Source organism: Solanum dulcamara, chromosome 1, assembly GCF_947179165.1.
Source record: "Solanum dulcamara chromosome 1, daSolDulc1.2, whole genome shotgun sequence".
Classification (NCBI taxonomy): domain Eukaryota; kingdom Viridiplantae; phylum Streptophyta; class Magnoliopsida; order Solanales; family Solanaceae; genus Solanum; species Solanum dulcamara.
Window position 1 is genome coordinate 78,389,575 of NC_077237.1, and position 19,582 is coordinate 78,409,156.

At 35.9% G+C, this 19,582-nt stretch overlaps 1 protein-coding gene across 1 annotated transcript; it reads right to left on the reverse strand.

The window, feature by feature from the left end:
- Nucleotides 1–17,713: 17,713 nt before the first annotated feature.
- Nucleotides 17,714–19,107, reverse strand: LOC129889114 (uncharacterized). The gene is made up of 3 exons (XM_055964274.1): nucleotides 18,809–19,107; nucleotides 18,143–18,267; nucleotides 17,714–18,008 (listed from the first exon to the last, which is right to left on the reverse strand). Exons 1-3 carry the CDS (start codon nucleotides 19,007–19,009, stop codon nucleotides 17,942–17,944), a joined length of 393 nt encoding a protein of 130 aa, XP_055820249.1. The 5' UTR covers nucleotides 19,010–19,107; the 3' UTR covers nucleotides 17,714–17,941.
- Between the last annotated feature and the right edge of the window lie 475 nt (nucleotides 19,108–19,582).

A 19,582-nucleotide genomic window follows, 5' to 3' on the forward strand; every position in this document is an offset into this window, starting at 1 on the left:
GGCACCTCAAATGCCTACTACTCCACCTGCACCAACGTTGGAAGCAGACTTTTGAGGAGCGATTGCCATGCTCACTCAACTAGTGGCTGCCCAAAATGGTAACCAGAGTTCGCCAACTCTTATCTCTAGTTCCCAAGAGCCATCTGCTATCACCCGAATTAGAGACTTACTGAGAATGAATCCATCGGCATTCACGGGTTCTAAAGTTGATAAATACCCCTAGAATTTTATTAATGAGATGTGGAAGATCCTGAAAGCTATGTATGCTACGAAGATCGAGAGGGTTGAGTTGGTGTCTTATCAACTCAAAGATGTGGCAAACATTTGGTATAACCAATGGAAATAGGGTAGAGGTAAGGATGCTGAACCTGCTATGTGGGATGAATATGAGGGAGCCTTTCTTGACCACTTCTTTCCTAGAGAATTGAGGAAAGCGAAGGTGGAAGAATTTGTGAATCTGAAACAAGAAAGTATGACTATTAAGGAGTATAGTCTAAAGTTCATCCAGCTGTCCAGATATGATCCAGAGATGATCTCAGATGTCAGGTCGAAGATGAGGAAATTTGTCTCTGGTTTGGGAAGACATGTGAAGAAGGAGTGCAAAGTGGCACTGCTAATCTCTGACATGGATATTTCAAGATTAATGGTGTACGCTCAATAGGTGGAGGATGAGAAGAGGAAAGACAGAGAGGAGCATCTGAGCAAGAAGGCAAAATCAACGGGCCATGAGAATGAATAGAGGCAAAACAAGGGCAACAAGTCCTTCTTCCAGAAGAGGCCTTCCAACTATGCCTCATCTACCGCTAGTGCACCTATGCCGCAGAATAAGTATGATCGGCAGGGATAGAGTCACCAGAATTTCAGACCCCAGGGTTCTCAATCCTAGGCTAGCGTGGGTCAAGGTTCGCAAGGGAAGCCACCATGCGGCAAGTGCGGTAAGCTCCACTTGGGGGAGTGCAGAGCGGAGAGGGTTGGTTGTTATAAATGCGGCCAAATAGACCATTTTCAGAAGGAGTGTCCAACATGGGGGAACAAAGCCCACTATTCTACCACCGCACCACCAGCTAGAGGTAATCAGAGGGGCACTACTTCAGGTATGAGCGGAGGTACAAACCGTCTATATGCCATGGGTAGTCACTAAGATCAGAAGGACTCCCCAAACATCGTGACATGTATGATTTGAGTCCTTTCTCTTGACTGTTATGTTTTGATGGATCTGGGTGCCACACTATCTTTTGTGACTCCTTACGTGGCAAGTAAATTTAATAAAATTCCTGAATGTCTTCGTGAGCCTTTTTGCGTAGCTATTCTTGTCGGTGATTCTGTCTTAGCTGAGAAAGTCTATAGAGGTTGCACTGTGTCAATCCATCACAGGGATACCTTGGCTGACTTAGTTGAGTTGGATATGGTTGACTTTGATGTGATCCTTGGCATAGACTGACTTTATGTCTGTTATGCCTCTATTGATTATAAGACTCAGACTGTCAAGTTCAAATTCCCGAATGAGGCTGTCATAGAGTGGAATGGTAGTCCTGTCGTGCCTAAGGGTAAGTTTATTTCATACCTTAGGTCCAGAAAGCTAATCTCAAAAGGGTGTATTTATCACATTGTCTGAGTGAAAGATGACAAGGTTGAGTCTCCATACCTAGAGTCGGTTCGGATTGTCAATAAGTTTCCCAAAGTCTTTCCTGAAGACCTGCTCAGAGTCCCTCCTGATAGAGAGATCGACTTTGGAATTGATGTTCTTCCTGATACCCAGCATATGTCCATCCCCCTATATAGAATGGCTCCAGCTGAGTTGAAAGAATAATTAAAAGATTTATTAGATAAGGGATTCATTAGGCCGAGTGTCTTACCATGGGGTACTCCTGTCCTATTCATGCGAAAGAAAGATGGGTCCCTTAGAATGTGTATTGACTACAGGAAGCTGAACAAGGTCACCATAAAGAATAAATACCCTCTCCCCAAAATAGGTGACTTATTTGATCAACTTCAGGGTGCCACCTGTTTCTCAAAAATAGACCTAAGATCGGACTACCATCAGTTGAAGGCGAGGGAGTGTGATATCCCAAAAATAGCCTTTCGAACCCACTATGGCCACTTTGAGTTCTTGGTGATGTCCTTTGGGTTGACTAATGCCCCCACAACTTTCATGGACCTCATGACTTGAGTATTTAAACCATATATAGATATGTTTGTGATTGTATTCATAGATGATATTTTGGTTTACTCCAAGAATAAGGAGGAGCACGCCCATCATCTTAGAGTCGTCTTGCAAACTTTTAAAAACCAGGTATTGTATGCAAAGTTCTCCAAATGTGAATTTTGGCTTGCATCAGTGGCTTTTCTAGGCCACATTATATTTGGAAATGGTATTCGTGTTGATGCTCAGAAGATTGAGGCAGTGATAAATTGGCCCAGACCCACCTCCCTGACTAAGATCAGAAGCTTCTTGGGTCTGCCCGGCTATTATCAAAGGTTTGTAGAGGCATTCTCATCCATATCATCACCATTGACCAAGCTGACCCAAAAGAAGGCTAAGTTCCAATGGTTCTATGCTTGTGAGGAGAGTTTCCAGAAATTGAAGACCAAGCTAACCACTGCTCCTGTTCTAACTTTGCCCGATGGAACAAAGGGTTTTGTGATCTATTGTGATACATCTAGGATCGGTTTGGGCTGTGTGTTGATGCAGAGGGGGAAGGTGATACCCTATGCTTCAAGACAACTTAAGATTCATGAGAGAAATTACCCAACTCATGACCTTGAGCTGGCGGCTGTGGTATTTGCTTTTAAAATTTGGTGCCACTATTTGTATGGAGTGCATGTTGACGTGTTCACCGATCATAAGAGTTTACAATACGTCTTCAGCTAGAAGGAACTCAACCTGAGACAAAGAAGATGGCTCGAGATACTCAAAGACTATGATATGAGCATCCTCTACCATCCAGATAAAGCTAACGTTGTTGCTGATGCTCTTAGCAGGTTGCCTATGGGTAGTACTGCCCATATAGAGGAGGGGAGGAAAGTGTTGGCTAAAGAGGTGCATAGACTAGCTCGATTGGGAGTTTGTCTTGAAGAGAACAATGAAGGCGGAGTTAATATTCAGGATGGGTCTGCCTCCTCACTTGTGATAGAGGTGAAAGAGAAGCAAGACCAAAATCCCATCCTTCTCTAGTTGAAGGAAGTTGTTCACAAGCAAGAGGTGATGGTGTTTACCAAAGGGGAAGATGGTGTGCTAAGGTAACAAAATAGGTTGTGTGTACCAGATATTGATGATGTTCGATAAATGATTATGGCCGAAGCGCATAGTTCCAGATAGTTCATTCATCCTGGCTCTACAAAGATGTATCATGACTTGAGAGAAGTTTATTGGTGGAGTGGAATGAAGAGATATATCACGGAATTTGTTTCCAAGTGCCCGAATTGCCAATAGGTTAAAGTTGAGCATCAAAGGCCATGTGGGTTAGCTCAAAACATAAAAATCCAGAATAAAAGTGGGAAATGATCAACATGGACTTTATCACGGGTTTGCCGAGGTCTCGAAAACAACATGATTCGATTTGGGTGATTGTGGATAGGATGACAAAGTCGGCTCACTTCTTGGCAGTTAAGACTACTGAAACAGCAAAAGATTATGCAAAATTATACATTCAGGAGATCGTCAGATTGCACGGGGTTCCCCTGTCTATCATCTCAGACCGAGGAGGTCAATTCACTTCCTAATTTTGGAGATCCTTTCAAAAGGGACTGGGTTCGAAGGTGAACCTTAGTACGACCTTTCATCCCTAAACAGATGGCCAAGCGGAGCGCACCATCCAGACGTTGAAGGATATGTTGAGGGCATGTGTACTTGACTTCAAAGGAAATTGGGATGATCACTTACCTCTCATAGAGTTTGTATATAATAATAGCTATCATGCAAGCATTCAAATGGCTCCTTTTGAAGCTTTGTATGAGAGGAGTTGATTGGGCCTGGTTTTGTTCACCAAGCTATGGAGAAGGTGGGAGTTATTCAAGATAGGCTAAAGACAGCCCAAAGCCATCAAAAATCTTATACCGATGTGAGGAGGAGAGACTTAGAGTTTGAGGTGGATGATTGGGTGTACCTGAAAGTGTCACCCTTAAAGGGCGTCATAAGGTTTTGAAGAAAGGGAAAGCTTAGTTCTCGATACATTGGTCCTTACCGGGTTATGAGGAGGATAAGAAGTGTCACTTATGAATTGGATTTACCCTTGGAGCTAGCCACCATTCATCCGGTATTTCACATTTTGATGTTGAAGAAATGCTTGGGCGATCCCTCATTGATAGTCCCCATCAATAATATTGGAGTTAAGGATAACTTGTCCTATGAAGAGGTTCCGATCCAAATTCTTGATCGCCAAATTCGCAAATTGAGGAATAAAGAGATTGCCTCAGTCAAAGTCCTGTGGAGAAATCAGTTTGTTGAGGAAGCCACATGGGAGGCGGAGGAAGATATGAAATCTAAATATCCACATCTATTCGTGCCTACCGAGGAGAATGTTGAAGGTAATGTCTATTTTCTTGAATTGAATTCGTTTGTGTATATTGAGTTTGGATAGTAATTATTTTGAGAATTTGACTGGTTGCATGACTAAATTCTGATTTTGATTTGTACCCCGAGTTCATCTTTGGTTTACTCGTCATTCGAGGACGAATGATCCCAAGGGGGAGATAATGTAACACCCCCTAAAATTCTTTACTAGGATTTGAATCCTTCTTCATATACGTGTAGGATCGAACCCGACTGTTATGAAGTGTATGCATGAGTTAGGATGAGTTCCCAAGGAATTGAAGAGTGTTAGAGGTGATGTGGGGTCATAAAGGATCCCTAGAACCAAGCTAAGTCCAAAGAATTTGTCTTGGCTAAGTTTTAGGATGAGTTAGTACAAGAGGTCAATTTCTAACGACCATATCTTTTGAAATATAATGATCTGGGTGGCTCATGACCTATTAAATCAAAGGTCTTCGAGTATTCTTTCCAACGCCGCTAAGATTGTAATTTTTGGAGTTCGGAGTCAAAAGTTATAACTATCCTAAGACAGACTAGTAATGCAGAAATTTCAGGCTTGGGTGACAACTGCTGGAAACCTGGGCTTGGCGCCGCAGTGGCGCGATGCGCCACTATTGTGCTAGAAACAAGCCTCAGTAGTTTGGTCCTTGGCGCGGTGCGCCACTAGAAGATGTGCAGGGTTTTTAAGCTTAATTTCCAGAACCCAGAAAATATGGGCTTGGCGTTGTAAGGGCATGACGCAGTACTATCGTGCCAGGAACAAGCCTCAGTAGTTTGGTCCCTGGCGCGGCGCGCCACTAGAAGATGTACATGTTTTAAGCCTAAATTCGACTTGGCGCCACAGTGGCACGATGCGTCACTATCGCGCCAAGAGTGTTTTAGCCGTTTTTTAGATTTTCAAAGAAAGGACAATTTGGGTATTTCCCTAAATTATATATACACAAGCCTTGAACATTTTTGGATAATTTTTCAGTCCCACACTCTCTCTAAAATCCCTAGAAAATTCCCTCTCTTCTCCTTCAAATCCTTTTCCAACAAGGATTGCTTCAAGAGCTTCAAAGATTCAAGCTTTCCATTGAAGACCCAACATCAAGGTTTTCTTCGAGGCTTCACTAAGGTATGTAAGGCTACTCAAATCATGGGTTGAGTCCACCCATGTGCCCTACATCTTCTTTTGATTTATGTTCCATAAGAATGAAGCTTATTGATAGAGGTAGGTCCAAATAGGTCCTTTTCATCTATTACCCTAATTTCTATTATGTTGATATTGTGGAGTTGAGAAAGTGACGTGCTTTATATTATTATGAGTTGATTGAGATGAGATGTCGATCATATATTGTTAATTTCTTAACTATGTTGATTATGTAAAATGTTAATTTTCTTAAATATGTTGTTTATCTTGAATTGTTGATTTAAATCCTTGGAGTTGTGTTGAGTCCCAAAAGATTTGTTAAATAAATAGAGGAATGATTGGATAGGTTTACATGTTGTTATAAATGCATATTTAATCTACTCTTGAAAGATATGATTGAGATTGATCGGATAGTATGATTGGGAGAGGTTTGATTGTGATGGAGTTGATGAGTTGACAAGGTTGTAAATGAGACTTGTCGATACGATTTGATTGAGTTAAATGGATGGAGTTTTATGAGCATTGAGTCTTGGGAGGAGTATCAAGCACCGAATTGGGTAAGAGTAAGTAATAACTCGAATCCAATAACTACGTCGCCAAACGTAGGAGGAGATTGAACCGTTAAAGTCGGATGCTTTCCCAAAATTATTGTCCTGACATTATAGGACTTGGTTGGATTGGATCTATGATTGATTGATTCGTTCATACCCTGGCAAAGTATGAACAGACGCGGCAACAACGTCGGTTTGTTGTACTGTCACTGGCTCATAAGTGGTGGTTGTCGGGTAAGAGAAATCCCATAAAAGTCTTGATAGTACTCTAAGTCGGATTGAGTTGAATGGTATGTGATTAATCCCGTCTAAACCATATTCTTGTTTAGATTGTTGATAGAGGTTTCATAGACTAGAGTGTGGGAATAATGAGTCGTACGTTTGACTAGTTTTATTCTAGCTGATTATTGATTTGATAGTTGTTTGGCCTTTGGCCCTATATTATGGATAGTATCCCTATGATTAAGTCTTCCGCCGATAGAATGTGAATGAATGAAAGTGTGACTGGACCAGGTGGTTCGCTTGAAGGACAGAAATGACCTTCGAGTGTCGACCACGCCTAGGGTACCCTCCCGGAGTGTGACAGCTGCACCAGATATCAACAAAAGACCCAAAAAGCATACGTCTGAAAGTTCCCGAATTGACCCTCGAGATTCGTTTGAAATTCCGTACACACAAATCATATATGCAGCCATACTAAATTCGATGTTCCAAACTCAATGGAACTGTTAGAATTCGAATTAGAGGTCTCTTTGACCCAAAATCCAACAAGGCGCAACCAAACTAACTCTAAGCCTAAAAAAAGATCAAAACTCCCTCGGAGCCTCCGAAAAATACACAAAAACTCTCCCTAGATCTAATATCATCTCCTGGATCCAACAGTGTTATCAAAATTCTATTATGAGCATCCAAACTCCGATTGTTGACCAAATTCAACTCTGTGATCAAAATTTCAAGAATTCTCAACTCAAGGCCTTAAATCCATTATATAGCTCCAAATCTGATTCTGTTATTTCTCTTAGACCAAATTTCACATTTCAGAACTAATGGAATCAATGAAATTCCATTCCAAGACTTGGAATTCCAAATGACTCCGAAAATCACTATTTCTCAATTTAAGATTCTAAAACTCAACTTTTTCCAAAAATCTCAATTTTTCACAGAATTTCACAAATCTGAATTTGAATACTGATCAAAATGTCTCGGAGCAACTACCGAGAGGGTTAAAATGATTATTTTGCAAAAATTATAAAAAATGACCTTCAGGGTCGTTACAAATATCCTCCTACCTTGTTTTGTAGAAAAAGGTTTAAGGGATAGTATGGATACTTTTGTCATCCTTTTGCTTGATTATTGCCGATGTAATCATAAAAGTCTAATTTTATCGGGATTTTATATTAGACTTTTGATAAACTTTGATTTTTTTTAGCCTACCATTAATTTCATTATCTTATCCCGTTGTTATTATTCTACCCTCTGTGAAGAATAAGTTATCCGGTTATTAATTACTAATCCTAATATAACTTTTCAGAATTAGTAACCAAACAAAGGATAAAACAATACTAAAATTTTATCCTAGGACTATAGGAATGACTCAAGGGTGAAGCTAGTAAAACATTTACTTTAAGGCCTCCAAAATATTGTGGTCCCCAAAATGTATGATTTTATTTTCACTTATTACAATATTGAAGATTGTAAAAAAAAAGATTCAAATTTATATATATATAAAAAGAAAATATGTACCTTTTATCAAAAATATTTTAGAATTTTGAATTAAATAACTCAAATATTCATATTAATAAATAAAGCATTTACAACAATATCCAAGGTATGTATTGCAAAAACATGACTACCGTCTTATTAATTAGAATTAATTCTTAGATTTATATTACTTCGTAAGGTTGACTAAATGCTTTATGTCATTTAAGAATAATACATGAAAAACAACAATTATGTAAAAATAAAAAAGACAATTTTATTTTGTGTATTTATATGTACTTAAAGCCTTTTATTAAAATTTTACTTTAGATAACTAATTTTATTGAACCCATCTATACTTATCCAACATACCAAACAAATCTAAATTTACAAATAAGAAAAGATCTATTTAGTTAGTGAGTGAAAATTTTAAAACATATTTCATCTATTGACCAATCTTCAATAAAATATCTTTTATTTCTTCTTTATCGTCCGAGGGTCTTTCGGAAACAGCTGTCCTACATTGGTAGGAGTCAGGTCTGCGTACACTCTACCCTCCCCAGACCCCACGATGTGGGATTTCACTGGGTTGTTGTTGTTGTTCTTCTTCTTCTTCTTTATCGTCAAGTGTTATTTTTATGCAGCCCTTTGAACTTGTTCATTTTTTTGGTTTAGACATTTAAATTATAAGTTTATTGATTGAACATTCGAACTCAAGCTATAGTGTACCTATCACTGCTAATATGACATTGTTACAAATAAGAAAATGACACACCAGTAAAAAAAGAAAAAAAATCACATTTTTTCCACTATTCTTAGAACTCTTTCACAAATGCCTCACAAATGTCCCACTCCCCACTCCCACAGCCATTGTAACACCACCAACAACAAATAATTTCGTTGCAGTCCAACTTCGTCATTCCTATTTTGATGATGGATGTGGAAACGGGTTATGTGAAAGAAATAATTTTAACATAGTTTGAGCATTCAATCGGTAAATCTTATAATTTAAGTGTCTATTTACCCTTTAGAAGAAATAGGGTAGAGCAGTTGTACTTTTAATTTTTTCTGGGTATTTGTACTTTTAGTTTTTTTAGGCAAACTTACTGTTGAATATATTATTAATCAAATTCAATATACTATTTTAACAAGGAAAAAAAAGCATGTGATCAAATCAAAGTGTTTACTCCTTTATGTGATATCATTTTTTTAAAGGAAATTTCACAAATAGCTATTAAAAATATTTTAATTATGCTCCATAATTACAGTTTGTATATTTACGTACGAATTGTAATTATAGTTTAAACTGTCCTGTTTGTATAATTCGTGGGTTTGTATAATTCGCGGGTGAATTTGTATAATTGAATTATTTTTGTATAAACTCAAAATAACGAATTTATATAAATACAAATATCTAAACTTTAAACAGTTATACAAATTATATTATACAAAATTACATTATACAAAATTTATACAAATTATATTATACAAATTTTGAATTATACAAACGTGCGAATTCTACAAACTTAAACCGTAATTAATGCTAAATATTAGTGGTGAATTGTAAATTAGTTAAACTATAGCTATATTAACTAATTAACTAGTATATGTTTGTTTATTCGCATAATTTTCCTTTTTTTTTAATTAGTATCAAAAAATACCACCTTTCTATAGTTAAAAATAATTTAACTTTAAACTTTTCCTTTTACCCTTTATGGAATGAGATCTATAACCACACAAATATGTAAGAATTGTTATACACCACAAGTTTCAAATATTTATTTTTTTATCGTGTCAAGTCAAATGGTGCCGCATAAAATTAATGAAGTGAGTATAATTTTTGATAGTCCTAAAATAGTGTAACATTTATAACTTTTTTTTTTGTGACGGACCGTTATTTTTTATTAATAAAAAACACCCTTATAATCTTTCAACTTCCAATTTGGTTTCTGAATCCCAAACAACTTCAACTTTAAAAAATATATACTACATTGAATTTACATTGTATAATTGAAGAAAATTTCAATTTATATATTGAATAGGCAGTATAATCGATGAATAATCACTGCATAATTTGTGTATAGTCAGTGTGTATTCATTATACATTTATTATGCACTAAAATACTTGGGTTTTGTCCTTCGTTTTCCACAAATATATATAAAAAACTTTGTAGTATCTTGGAATCAAACTCAAATATATTGTGGCATTGAACAATTCAACCATTACACCACACGTGTTCTTTGTTGAAATACTTTCGTTGTTTTTAATTTATACTCCATAACAACAATTTTGCATTTAAAAATCAACAGAGTCGCTCGATTTTCGTAAAAACATAATTCAGGAATTTTGTCGGTTTTCTTATTAAAAAAAACCTTTTTAGTATAATTTTTGAGCATTTTACGCAAAAAAACCAACGTCCATCCATTGATTTTTAACCTTTTCTTAGTAGTGTATTTTAAGTTTATTGCTATAATGGACTGCTAATTGGGTTAATTATTTTCTTAATAATTTAACTTAAGTTGGCCACACAACTTCATTATGGTATTAGAGAAGATAGAAGTCTTGAGTTTTAGTCTCACTACATCCATTATCAGAAAAAACTTTTACGTGTTAGGTCCATAAAAAAAGTAAAAATCACATAGTGCTAAGAGTTAACTACATCCTATTTCTATTATTTTCCAAATTACAAAAAATTCTTAAATTTATAGGATCTCGAATACATCAGAAAATCTATCAGATAAATAGCGCACGGATTACGAATGATACATTACTTAATGAGAAAGATGTATTGGAGAGGGGATAAGGATATATTGGAGAGGGGATAAGGATATATCTGAGAGGTGAGGAATGTATCCGAGAGGTGATTTTTGCAATTTTTTTAAATGGTAAGTGTTATGTCGAGAAATAAATGGGTTTTAAAATTAATTTAGATTTAAACAAATTAAAAAGGAGTCGCCACTTAATTTTTTTTAAAGGAATTAAGAAAACTTTAATTTAAAAGACTTTAACAGAAATAAGTCTTAAAATTTTAGAGAAAAGGGTACAAGGTTTGATATTACTATTTTTAGAAGGTTTAATAACATGCGGTTGTCCAACGACATAAATCATTTGACTATTTAGAAAATATTTAAAGAAAAAGACACTTGAGTTCATTTTGATTTCAAGGAATATTAACTTGAAACCTTTAAAATAATTTGAAAGAACATTATATTTATCAAAATGACTAGGTAAAAGAAAATACTTGAACGAAATCATTTTAAAGAATAGATTAACAAAAAAAGGTTTCTCTTTTAGGGGAGTTTGATTAGGTTACACCAAACCAAATTAATGTATAAACAATTATAAATAAATATAAACAAGCAAATAAATTATTACAATCCCAATTAAACATGAATAAACTATATGAAAATCTGACCCAACACTTAATTTCTGTACTCCTAGACTAAGTTGTTGGGCCACATTTTGGTCTTAGGCCTAATTCCCTATATAACAATTGTATATATCAGTGTATACAACACAAATTTCCTGTATATCGGATCATGTATTAGGCGTATATGATCCATTTTCAGCTCCAACACCTGTTTTCACTCCATTTCTCAAATTTCATAGATTTTGATCCACTTTCGAAAAGGCAAACTCGAAAAAGACACGAGTTTGGACCTCCGTGGCCCAAATCAAAATGCAAAGGAGGAAAGGAAATCCACAAGGGACTCAGGCTGATGTCACATGTGACAAAAAGAATCAAGTAAGAACATGCTCAATAAATCGATACAGAAAACATAACCATATTATTAAATCTTGAAAGATGGAGACATCATGAAATAAAAATAGAAAAGAAAAGGAAAAAAAATGTTCTAAGCTTACACAAAAAAACACTGCCCGTAACAAGAGAAAACTACAATGATGATGATTCAAAATAATCAATTACGGTAGACATTCTACTGCTTCAAATAGGTAAAGAAAGAAAAAATAAAAAGTAAATCAAGTAAATAATAAATGATGAAGGTTAAAACAAAAATTATGCATTCCATTTGTGGTTATAGACAAAGCTTATTCCTATTTCTTCCAACTCCACAATATATTATAAGAAAAATTGATATAAAAGGGCCATCACACAGTACTTTAGAAAATCATTTCTATGAAATTAAATTCCTCTATGAACAACCATGCTCACACACAAATTTTATAGCCAAGCATGTATATTATATCTATCCTAAAAATCGGTAAAAGCAATTGTAACTTCATGAGTTCAGCATGTGAACTATGACAAAGGAAAACTCCTAAAGAAGCAACATCCCAACTATCAATGTTAACATATTTGACCATTTAGACATAACCAACTTGTAAATGGATATTATTCAAATGCTAATTTAAAATGTGAGAATTTCATATTTAAACAAATAGTGAGATTAACAGAGATTGCATTTCACGCAGTAATAAGAGAAGTAATGATCAAGAATCAAACTTTAGAGCAAAACATGCTAGTGGGCGTATTTCTTTTACCAGCTTCAACAAACATTAAGATGAGACAAATACCCCAACACTTCATACCTACATAAGCCTAAAGGATCTGTTCCCTAAAAAATGGCACATGAATTTAGATAAGTAGCCAAATAAGAAAAACAAGAACAAGAATAAATTCACATGAAAGACATTAAAGATGTTGACCAGAAATCAGTAAAGTAAAACCAACAGCTAAAGTTAGAGTCAAAATCAATTCCATATTCATTAGGGAGACAACAATGCTAGCAAACAAATGAAATTAGAGCAACAATTAAAAGATCAAGAAATTAAACTAAGATAAAATTATGATAGAGAAGATAAGGAAAATATTAAATAAGGCATGTTCGAAACCATGAGATACCATCAATAACTAAGAAAACTCAATAAGATTAGGAGTGTTTCGATATAGCGTTAACAATAAACTAAATCCTAAAATAATGACCAAGACGACAAATCAAAAACACGCGTCATTTGGAAAGAAAACGAGAAATAAGAATGAGGTCATTACCTTTTCTTGGGCATCGTTCTGAGAACAACGAGCAAAAGGGACTTCACCACGATGAGCTCCGGCAATTTCCAATAAACCGAATGGCTCGAGACAGCATAAGAAAAGGACGTTTGCCTCTAAAAAAAATTCCTAAACCTTTGAATGCCCTTTAGATACTCAAGACCCCTGTTTCTTCATGCCATTTCGTGAGTTCTTTATGGTGAAAAAAATAAATTTTGAAGTGAAAGTTAGTCTATCTGCGCTCTCCAACTCTCTATTTTTTAATTATTTTTCTAACCCCCTTTATCTGAAGAAGAAAGAGGGTACATATAGGGAAATGGTTTTGGGGAATTGAGGGAAAAACTAAATAAAATTAGGATGGATTCGAGGTGAGGTAGACGGTATAGATTGATTCAAAACTTCTAGACGCCACTATGTGGCTCAATCTCGCGAGCAAAGGATGAGATGTAGAGCTAGCTGGGTTGTACTATTTTTCAGATTTATTTGGAGGAAGAATATGTGTATGGGGATGGGTATATACCTATTTTATGTTGTAATGGGTTAGTGGGATTATGGGATATATTGTAATTAATATATTATAGAGTGGAGATTAGTGTGGGGAACAAAGAGACGTGGGGAATGGAGTTTTGTGCTATCTGCAGTATTAGTAAAGTGGTAAAATAGGTGGTGGGTCAATGTGTACTATATATATATAATAAAAAAATAATTATTTCCAAATATTTTGACATTAGAGGAGCTCGATGACTAACTTATATTATGGAGAGTCAAAATTGGGTGTTAACAGTAGGAAATTTTAGAGATTATGATAAAATAGGATGTTTATTTAGATATTTTTTCCTTGTAACGACTTGTTCCCATAGTTATGGATAGGCTAATGGGGAAGAAAATTGAGCCAGAAAACTTTCAGGTAGTGACTTAAAAATATTGATCCTAGGGACAAACTTGGACGAAATCTGAGTCAGATGAGATCTAGGATGATCCGATAATGGATGGGGGATTGAATTTTCAGTTTGATTGATTGAGTTTATAGACAATACGATACGGAGCCTGTACAGTTTTACAAAATTGTAATCGGGCGAGTAAAACTCCCGAAACTTAACTTGGCATGAAGTGTAGATGTTAGAACATCATGGGATGAGAGTGTGTTGTAAAATGGGAAGCTTAAGACTCTAACACAAACTCTCTGTCTTTGCACATCCTGCCAGAGCGGGATTATTCCTGCTAGGGTGGGCCCGCTATGGCGGGATGGGGCCCGCTTTGGTTGTTCAGTCGGGACAAAAAAGGAAAAAAACCCCAAAACGTTATTTTCTGTAAAAACTATTCTTAAGAGCTAAGAGGTGACCTAGGACAGTTCTCCATCGATTTTCCATGAATTCTCACGCCAAAGGTAAGATAATTACTCTCCTAATTCGTATTTCAATTCTTAGAACTCAGAATCATGTTTGGTTATTATTGGGAAGGGTTTTGGCCTGAAATTAATGATGGAAAAAGTGATTATGAGTTTAGCCAAGGGTTAGTATCTTGTTATAATTCAGATAAATTAGGACATAATTATTAATCCTTTGTGTACGTGTGACTACTTTTAGACCAAAAACAAGTTGAGAGACTTCGGAAAGGGAAGACTCAAGTCTTGTGAAAGCATTCGGTCTTGGTTTTGAGGTAGGTGATGGTTTTATTTTCTAGTATGTGTTATATATGTGCTAGCTAGCCACGTGATTCTATCAGTACCCTGTTATTTTATGTACTGATACTGCACTTCCTCTTTCTTTGTTGAGTACAAGGTATCTTCAAACAGCTGTTGAGAAACCTTGCATAGAAGATCGTTGATTTGTCAGAGTTCAAGGGTGAGCCAATTCTTTTAGGGTACCATGAACTCATCTGTAACAGCCCTCAAAAATTTTCCCTAAGATTCGGACCCTTCTTGTGTTCGGATAGGGTCGGACTCGAGTATTGTGGAGCCTTCGCATGAGTAAGACGAATTGTTGAGAAATGTTGCAGCATTAGAGGTGATGTGGGGTCATGAAGGACCCCTAGGACCAAATTTAACCCAAGGATTCGTCGTGACTAAGTTTGAGGAGGAGTTCGCTTGAGGGGTTAACTTCTAACGACCCTATTTTTTGATAGATGACGATATGGATGGCCCACGATCTATTAAATCAATGGTCGTCGAGTCTTCTTTCCAATGCCACTAAGAATGTGAATTTTGGAGTTCAGAGTCGAAAGATATGACGCTCCTAAGACCAACTAGCGCGACAGGAATTTTATTTTTGGCCTGGGTTGCAATTGCTGGAGAAATGGCCTTGGCACTGTAAGGGCGCGACGCGCCACTATCGCGCCAGAAATATGTCTCAGTAGTTTGGTCCTTGGAGCGACACGCCACTAAAAGTTGTGCAGGGTTTTTCAGGCCAAATTTCCAGAACCCAGAAACTTTGGCCTTGGCGCTATAAGGGCGCGATGCGCCACTATCGCGCCAGAAACATGCCTCAGTAGTTTGGTCCTTGGCGCGGCGCGCCACTATGAGGTGTGCAGGTTTTAGGCGTAATCGGCCTAGCGCTGCAATGGCGCGACACGCCACTATCGCACCAGGTGCGGTTTTAGCCTATTTTCAGAACTTTTGAGGAGGGGTAATTTGGGAACTTACCCAATTTATATATGTATTGCCATTGGTCATTTTGGGATCAAAATTTCCAGCCCGCTCTCTCTCTAAAAGCCCTAGAAGTTCCTCTCTCCCTCTCTCTTCTTTATCTCTTTCTTCTTCTCCATTCTCAACAAGGATTTGTCCTAAGAGCTTCAAGATTTGAGTCCTCCATTGAATACCCAACATCAAGGTTTTATCTAAGTCTTACCTAAGGTATGTAAGGCTATCCAAATCATGGGTTGAGTCCACCCATGTGCCCTATTCTTGCTTTGAGGTTAGATGTTCATGAAAATGGAGATTCTTGGTATGGTCTAAGTTTAAATGAGTGTTGTCCCCTATTTATTTGATTCTATATGTATTGATGTTGTTGAGTTAAGAAGTTCTCAAAATTAGCCTTTATGTGAGTATGAGTTGATGAAAATGAATTGTTAAACATGTTCTATTGATCTTCTTGACTATGTAGATTTTGATAAAGGATGCTATTCTCTTAAAAATGTTGCTTATTATAAAAAAAGTAAATTTAAAGTCTTGAAATCGTGATGAGTCTCAAATATTTCTCATATGGATGGAGGAAATGATTGATTATATCTAGATATTGCTATATATGTGCATTTAAATTTCTTTTGAAGATATGATTGAGATTGATCGGATAGTATGATTAGAAGAGATTTAATTGCGATAGAGTTGATGAGTTGACAAGGTTGTAATGAGACTTGTCGATGTGATTTGATTGAGTTGATTGGATGGAGTTTTATGAGCATTGTGTTTTGTGAGGAGTATCTAGTACCGAATTGTGCAAGAGTATAGTCCATACTCGAACCCAATAACTGCGTCGCCAAACGTAGGGGGGATAGAACCGTTAAAGTCGGATGCTTCCCCGAGAGATTTATCCTGATATTATAGGACCTGGTTGGATTGGATCCATGATTTTTTGATTCGTTCATACCCTGGCAAAGTATGAACGGACGCGGCAACAACGTCGGTTTGTTGTACTTTCACTGGCTCATAAGTGATGGTTGTCGATTAAGAGAAACTCCCAAATAGGTCTTGATAGTACTCTGAGTCAGATTGAGTTGAATTGTATGTGATTGGTCCCGTCTAAATCATATTCTTGTTTAGACTTAGAACATTTGTTTGAGTTGTTATTCCTCTTGAGTTGAGCTTCTGAGTTGATTAATTCTTCCTTGATGTTCATTGTATTCGGCCATTTTACATACCCGTACATTCCATGTACTGATGCCATTTGGCCTATATCGTTTCATGATGCAGAGACAGGTACTAGAGATCATCAACCGGCGCTCCGTTGAAGATCCACATACACCCTGAGCTAGTTGGTGAGTCCTTCTAGTTTTCGGAGGATGTTGAGCCTCCATGTATAGTTTTGTTGCCATTTTCTTTATTTTGATTATTGGTAGCCATGGACTTGTCATTGGCACCTCTTATACTTTGATAGAGGCTTCATAGACTAGAGTATGGGGAGGTTGAACTGTTATTTTGAGGAGTCTTATTATATTGTTTTGTTGGTTTGAAAATGCTTGGCCTTCGGCCCCCATATATATATGATCAGTATTTCATTATTTGAGTTTTCCGCTAAGAGAATATGATTGAATGAAGGTGTGACTGGACCAGGTGGTTCGCTCGGAGGTCAGAAATGGCCTTCGAGTGCCGGCCACGTCTAGGGTACCCTCCCGGGGTATGACATCATCTCTATGTTGGTCCTTCCTTCGGGACATAGGCTTTCAAATGTTGTTATTTTTATGGCTTTCAGGGTTGCATCCCCTTTCCTTTAGACTTGTTGTTAGTTAGAAGTTTTGGTACAACGATTTTCAGGTACTCGGCGTTAAATTTACGCCTGTTTGGGATTGATTGACTAGGTTTTCTGAGTCTATGGGAACTCAATCGTTATTTCGTTATCTAAACCTGCTTTCGCAACTTTAAATGTCTTGTCTCCTTAAATATGTTGAGTTTTAGGTGTAGTATCGTTCTCCCGTCAGATGATTAGTGTGGATGCCAATTACGGCGGATCAGGATCATGACATTCCTAAAAAAAAGATTAGGTCCGCATATGCGTGAACTGTGGACATGCTGATGATGTAATTAAATAAATTAACATACATTTTCTCTAATAATTTAAGTTTATAAATGAGATACCAAACAAAATTTTTTTTTGTTGTTGAAAAAAGTGCAAAATGAATTTCCAATACATCAATCGTACTAATATCGCTTATCGTTTTGTCAAAACATTAGCTATTAGAACAACGATGACTATGAGTCTAAATAGAACAAAATGAATACATAATATTCATCTTACATTATCTAATTAGTTTGAACTCCAAACATGTAGTCAATTAAGCTTGTTGAGACTGCACAAAAATGTGTTCATTCCACAGCAACATCAGCTATATGAAGCCAATTTCTTTGGATGAGCTCTACAATTTCTTCATCTCTGGATATTCACATGTTATAGTAAGTATCAAAAATAAAATTAATTATATGGTTGTACTAATAACGTTATATATATATATATATATATGTATGTTCTAATTATTACACTAATAGTTTTTTGTTACATAAATATACCTTGATTTAGAAGGAGATTTTGGGAGTTGGTGGTAGAAACGAGGGCCTTCATCATACCCTTCACATATGATCTCTCCATTTTCATCTCTATAACAAACTATACCCGTTGACTTATCTTCAAATACCTATATATATATATATTCATATAGTAATAAATATATTATGAAAAGAGCAATAGACGATTGTATATGAATTGATTGATATTTTGAAAAAAAGAAAATAGTACTAAGAAGTGAAATTGAGTTGAAAAAGGCTATTTAAAATTTAAAAATTGTGTTTGGACATGAGAATACAGACGAGATTTTGGTGAGTGGGAAACTTCTAAATTATCAGTTTGAAATTGAAATTGAAATAACGTGTTAGTTTGATAAACAATCACTTACTTAAAATAATCTCCAAATATTATTTCAAATTTTTAAAACAAAATCTATCAATCGGATGATTAGTCCTTCTACTTATTAGGTCGAATCAATATGTTCTAAGCAGAAAGAAGGATAAATAAACAAACATAATCGTTATCTCTATCAATTGATATATCTTGAGCAATAAATGATATCATATTAAATTAGGCTTTTAGGCCTAATATAATTTGATAGATTATCAAAGCAGACAGAAGTTGTTGTGAATCGAATCTTACTGTCATCATTATTAAAAAGAATGAAATACCGTAAGCTTATTTTTCGAAGTTGATTTGATCTGAGGAGGACTAATTATTGTTGTTGTTGATGATGAGATGTTGTTTGAAATATTGTCATGATCAACACTTGCAAACACCACTTGTCTGTGGAGAGGGAGCCTTATTGTCCTTGTAGTGTAAGATGATTTGGTAATTAAAAAAGGTGTTGAAAGAGAGTTAAAAACAGCCATTGATCCTAATGGAGAGAGAGAAAAGAAAAGAGAGAGGAAAATAATTAATGCTAGCTTCTGCTCTGCAGTATTGCTGTGGAGGGACTTTATATTATATAGTGTTTTTTTCTTTTGGTTCTAAACTAAAATAATTTATTATAATTTAATATGCATCAATACAGGTAAGTGACAAAACTTGACAGTACTGTTTTGGGAAGGGGATGAGATTAAATAGTACACATTACTACATTCTGTAGTACAGGAAGATGACCTTTTAAGCCTAACAAAAAGAATTTCTACTTTGTCCTGAAGGAAATCAAAATTGAAAGAGACACGAAATTTGGGAATTTTCTGTATATTTTTCAATCTTGTATTACACATCTTATATACAAATACCTAACTAATAATCTATTAAAGAAAACAAAAATCCTACATATTTGTGCTATTCTCATTGGCTGAAAAAATAACAAACTAACTAAATTTGTTTTTATGTACATGTGTTGTATATTGAGATGTATGGTCCAGATTTGATCCATCAAGATTGCTTTCAATGGTTGTGATGTTATCTTGAACATCAATGGATGTGATGTAATA

Coding starts and splice junctions, on each gene's coding strand:
- LOC129889114 (XM_055964274.1), bottom strand. CDS start 19,009: ATGGCTGTTTTTAACTCTCTTTCAACACCTTTTTTAATTACCAAATCA. Junction 18,268..18,808: donor CTTCGAAAAATAAGCTTACG/GTATTTCATTCT, acceptor ATATATATATAG/GTATTTGAAGATAAGTCAAC. Junction 18,009..18,142: donor AAATCTCCTTCTAAATCAAG/GTATATTTATGT, acceptor GTGAATATCCAG/AGATGAAGAAATTGTAGAGC.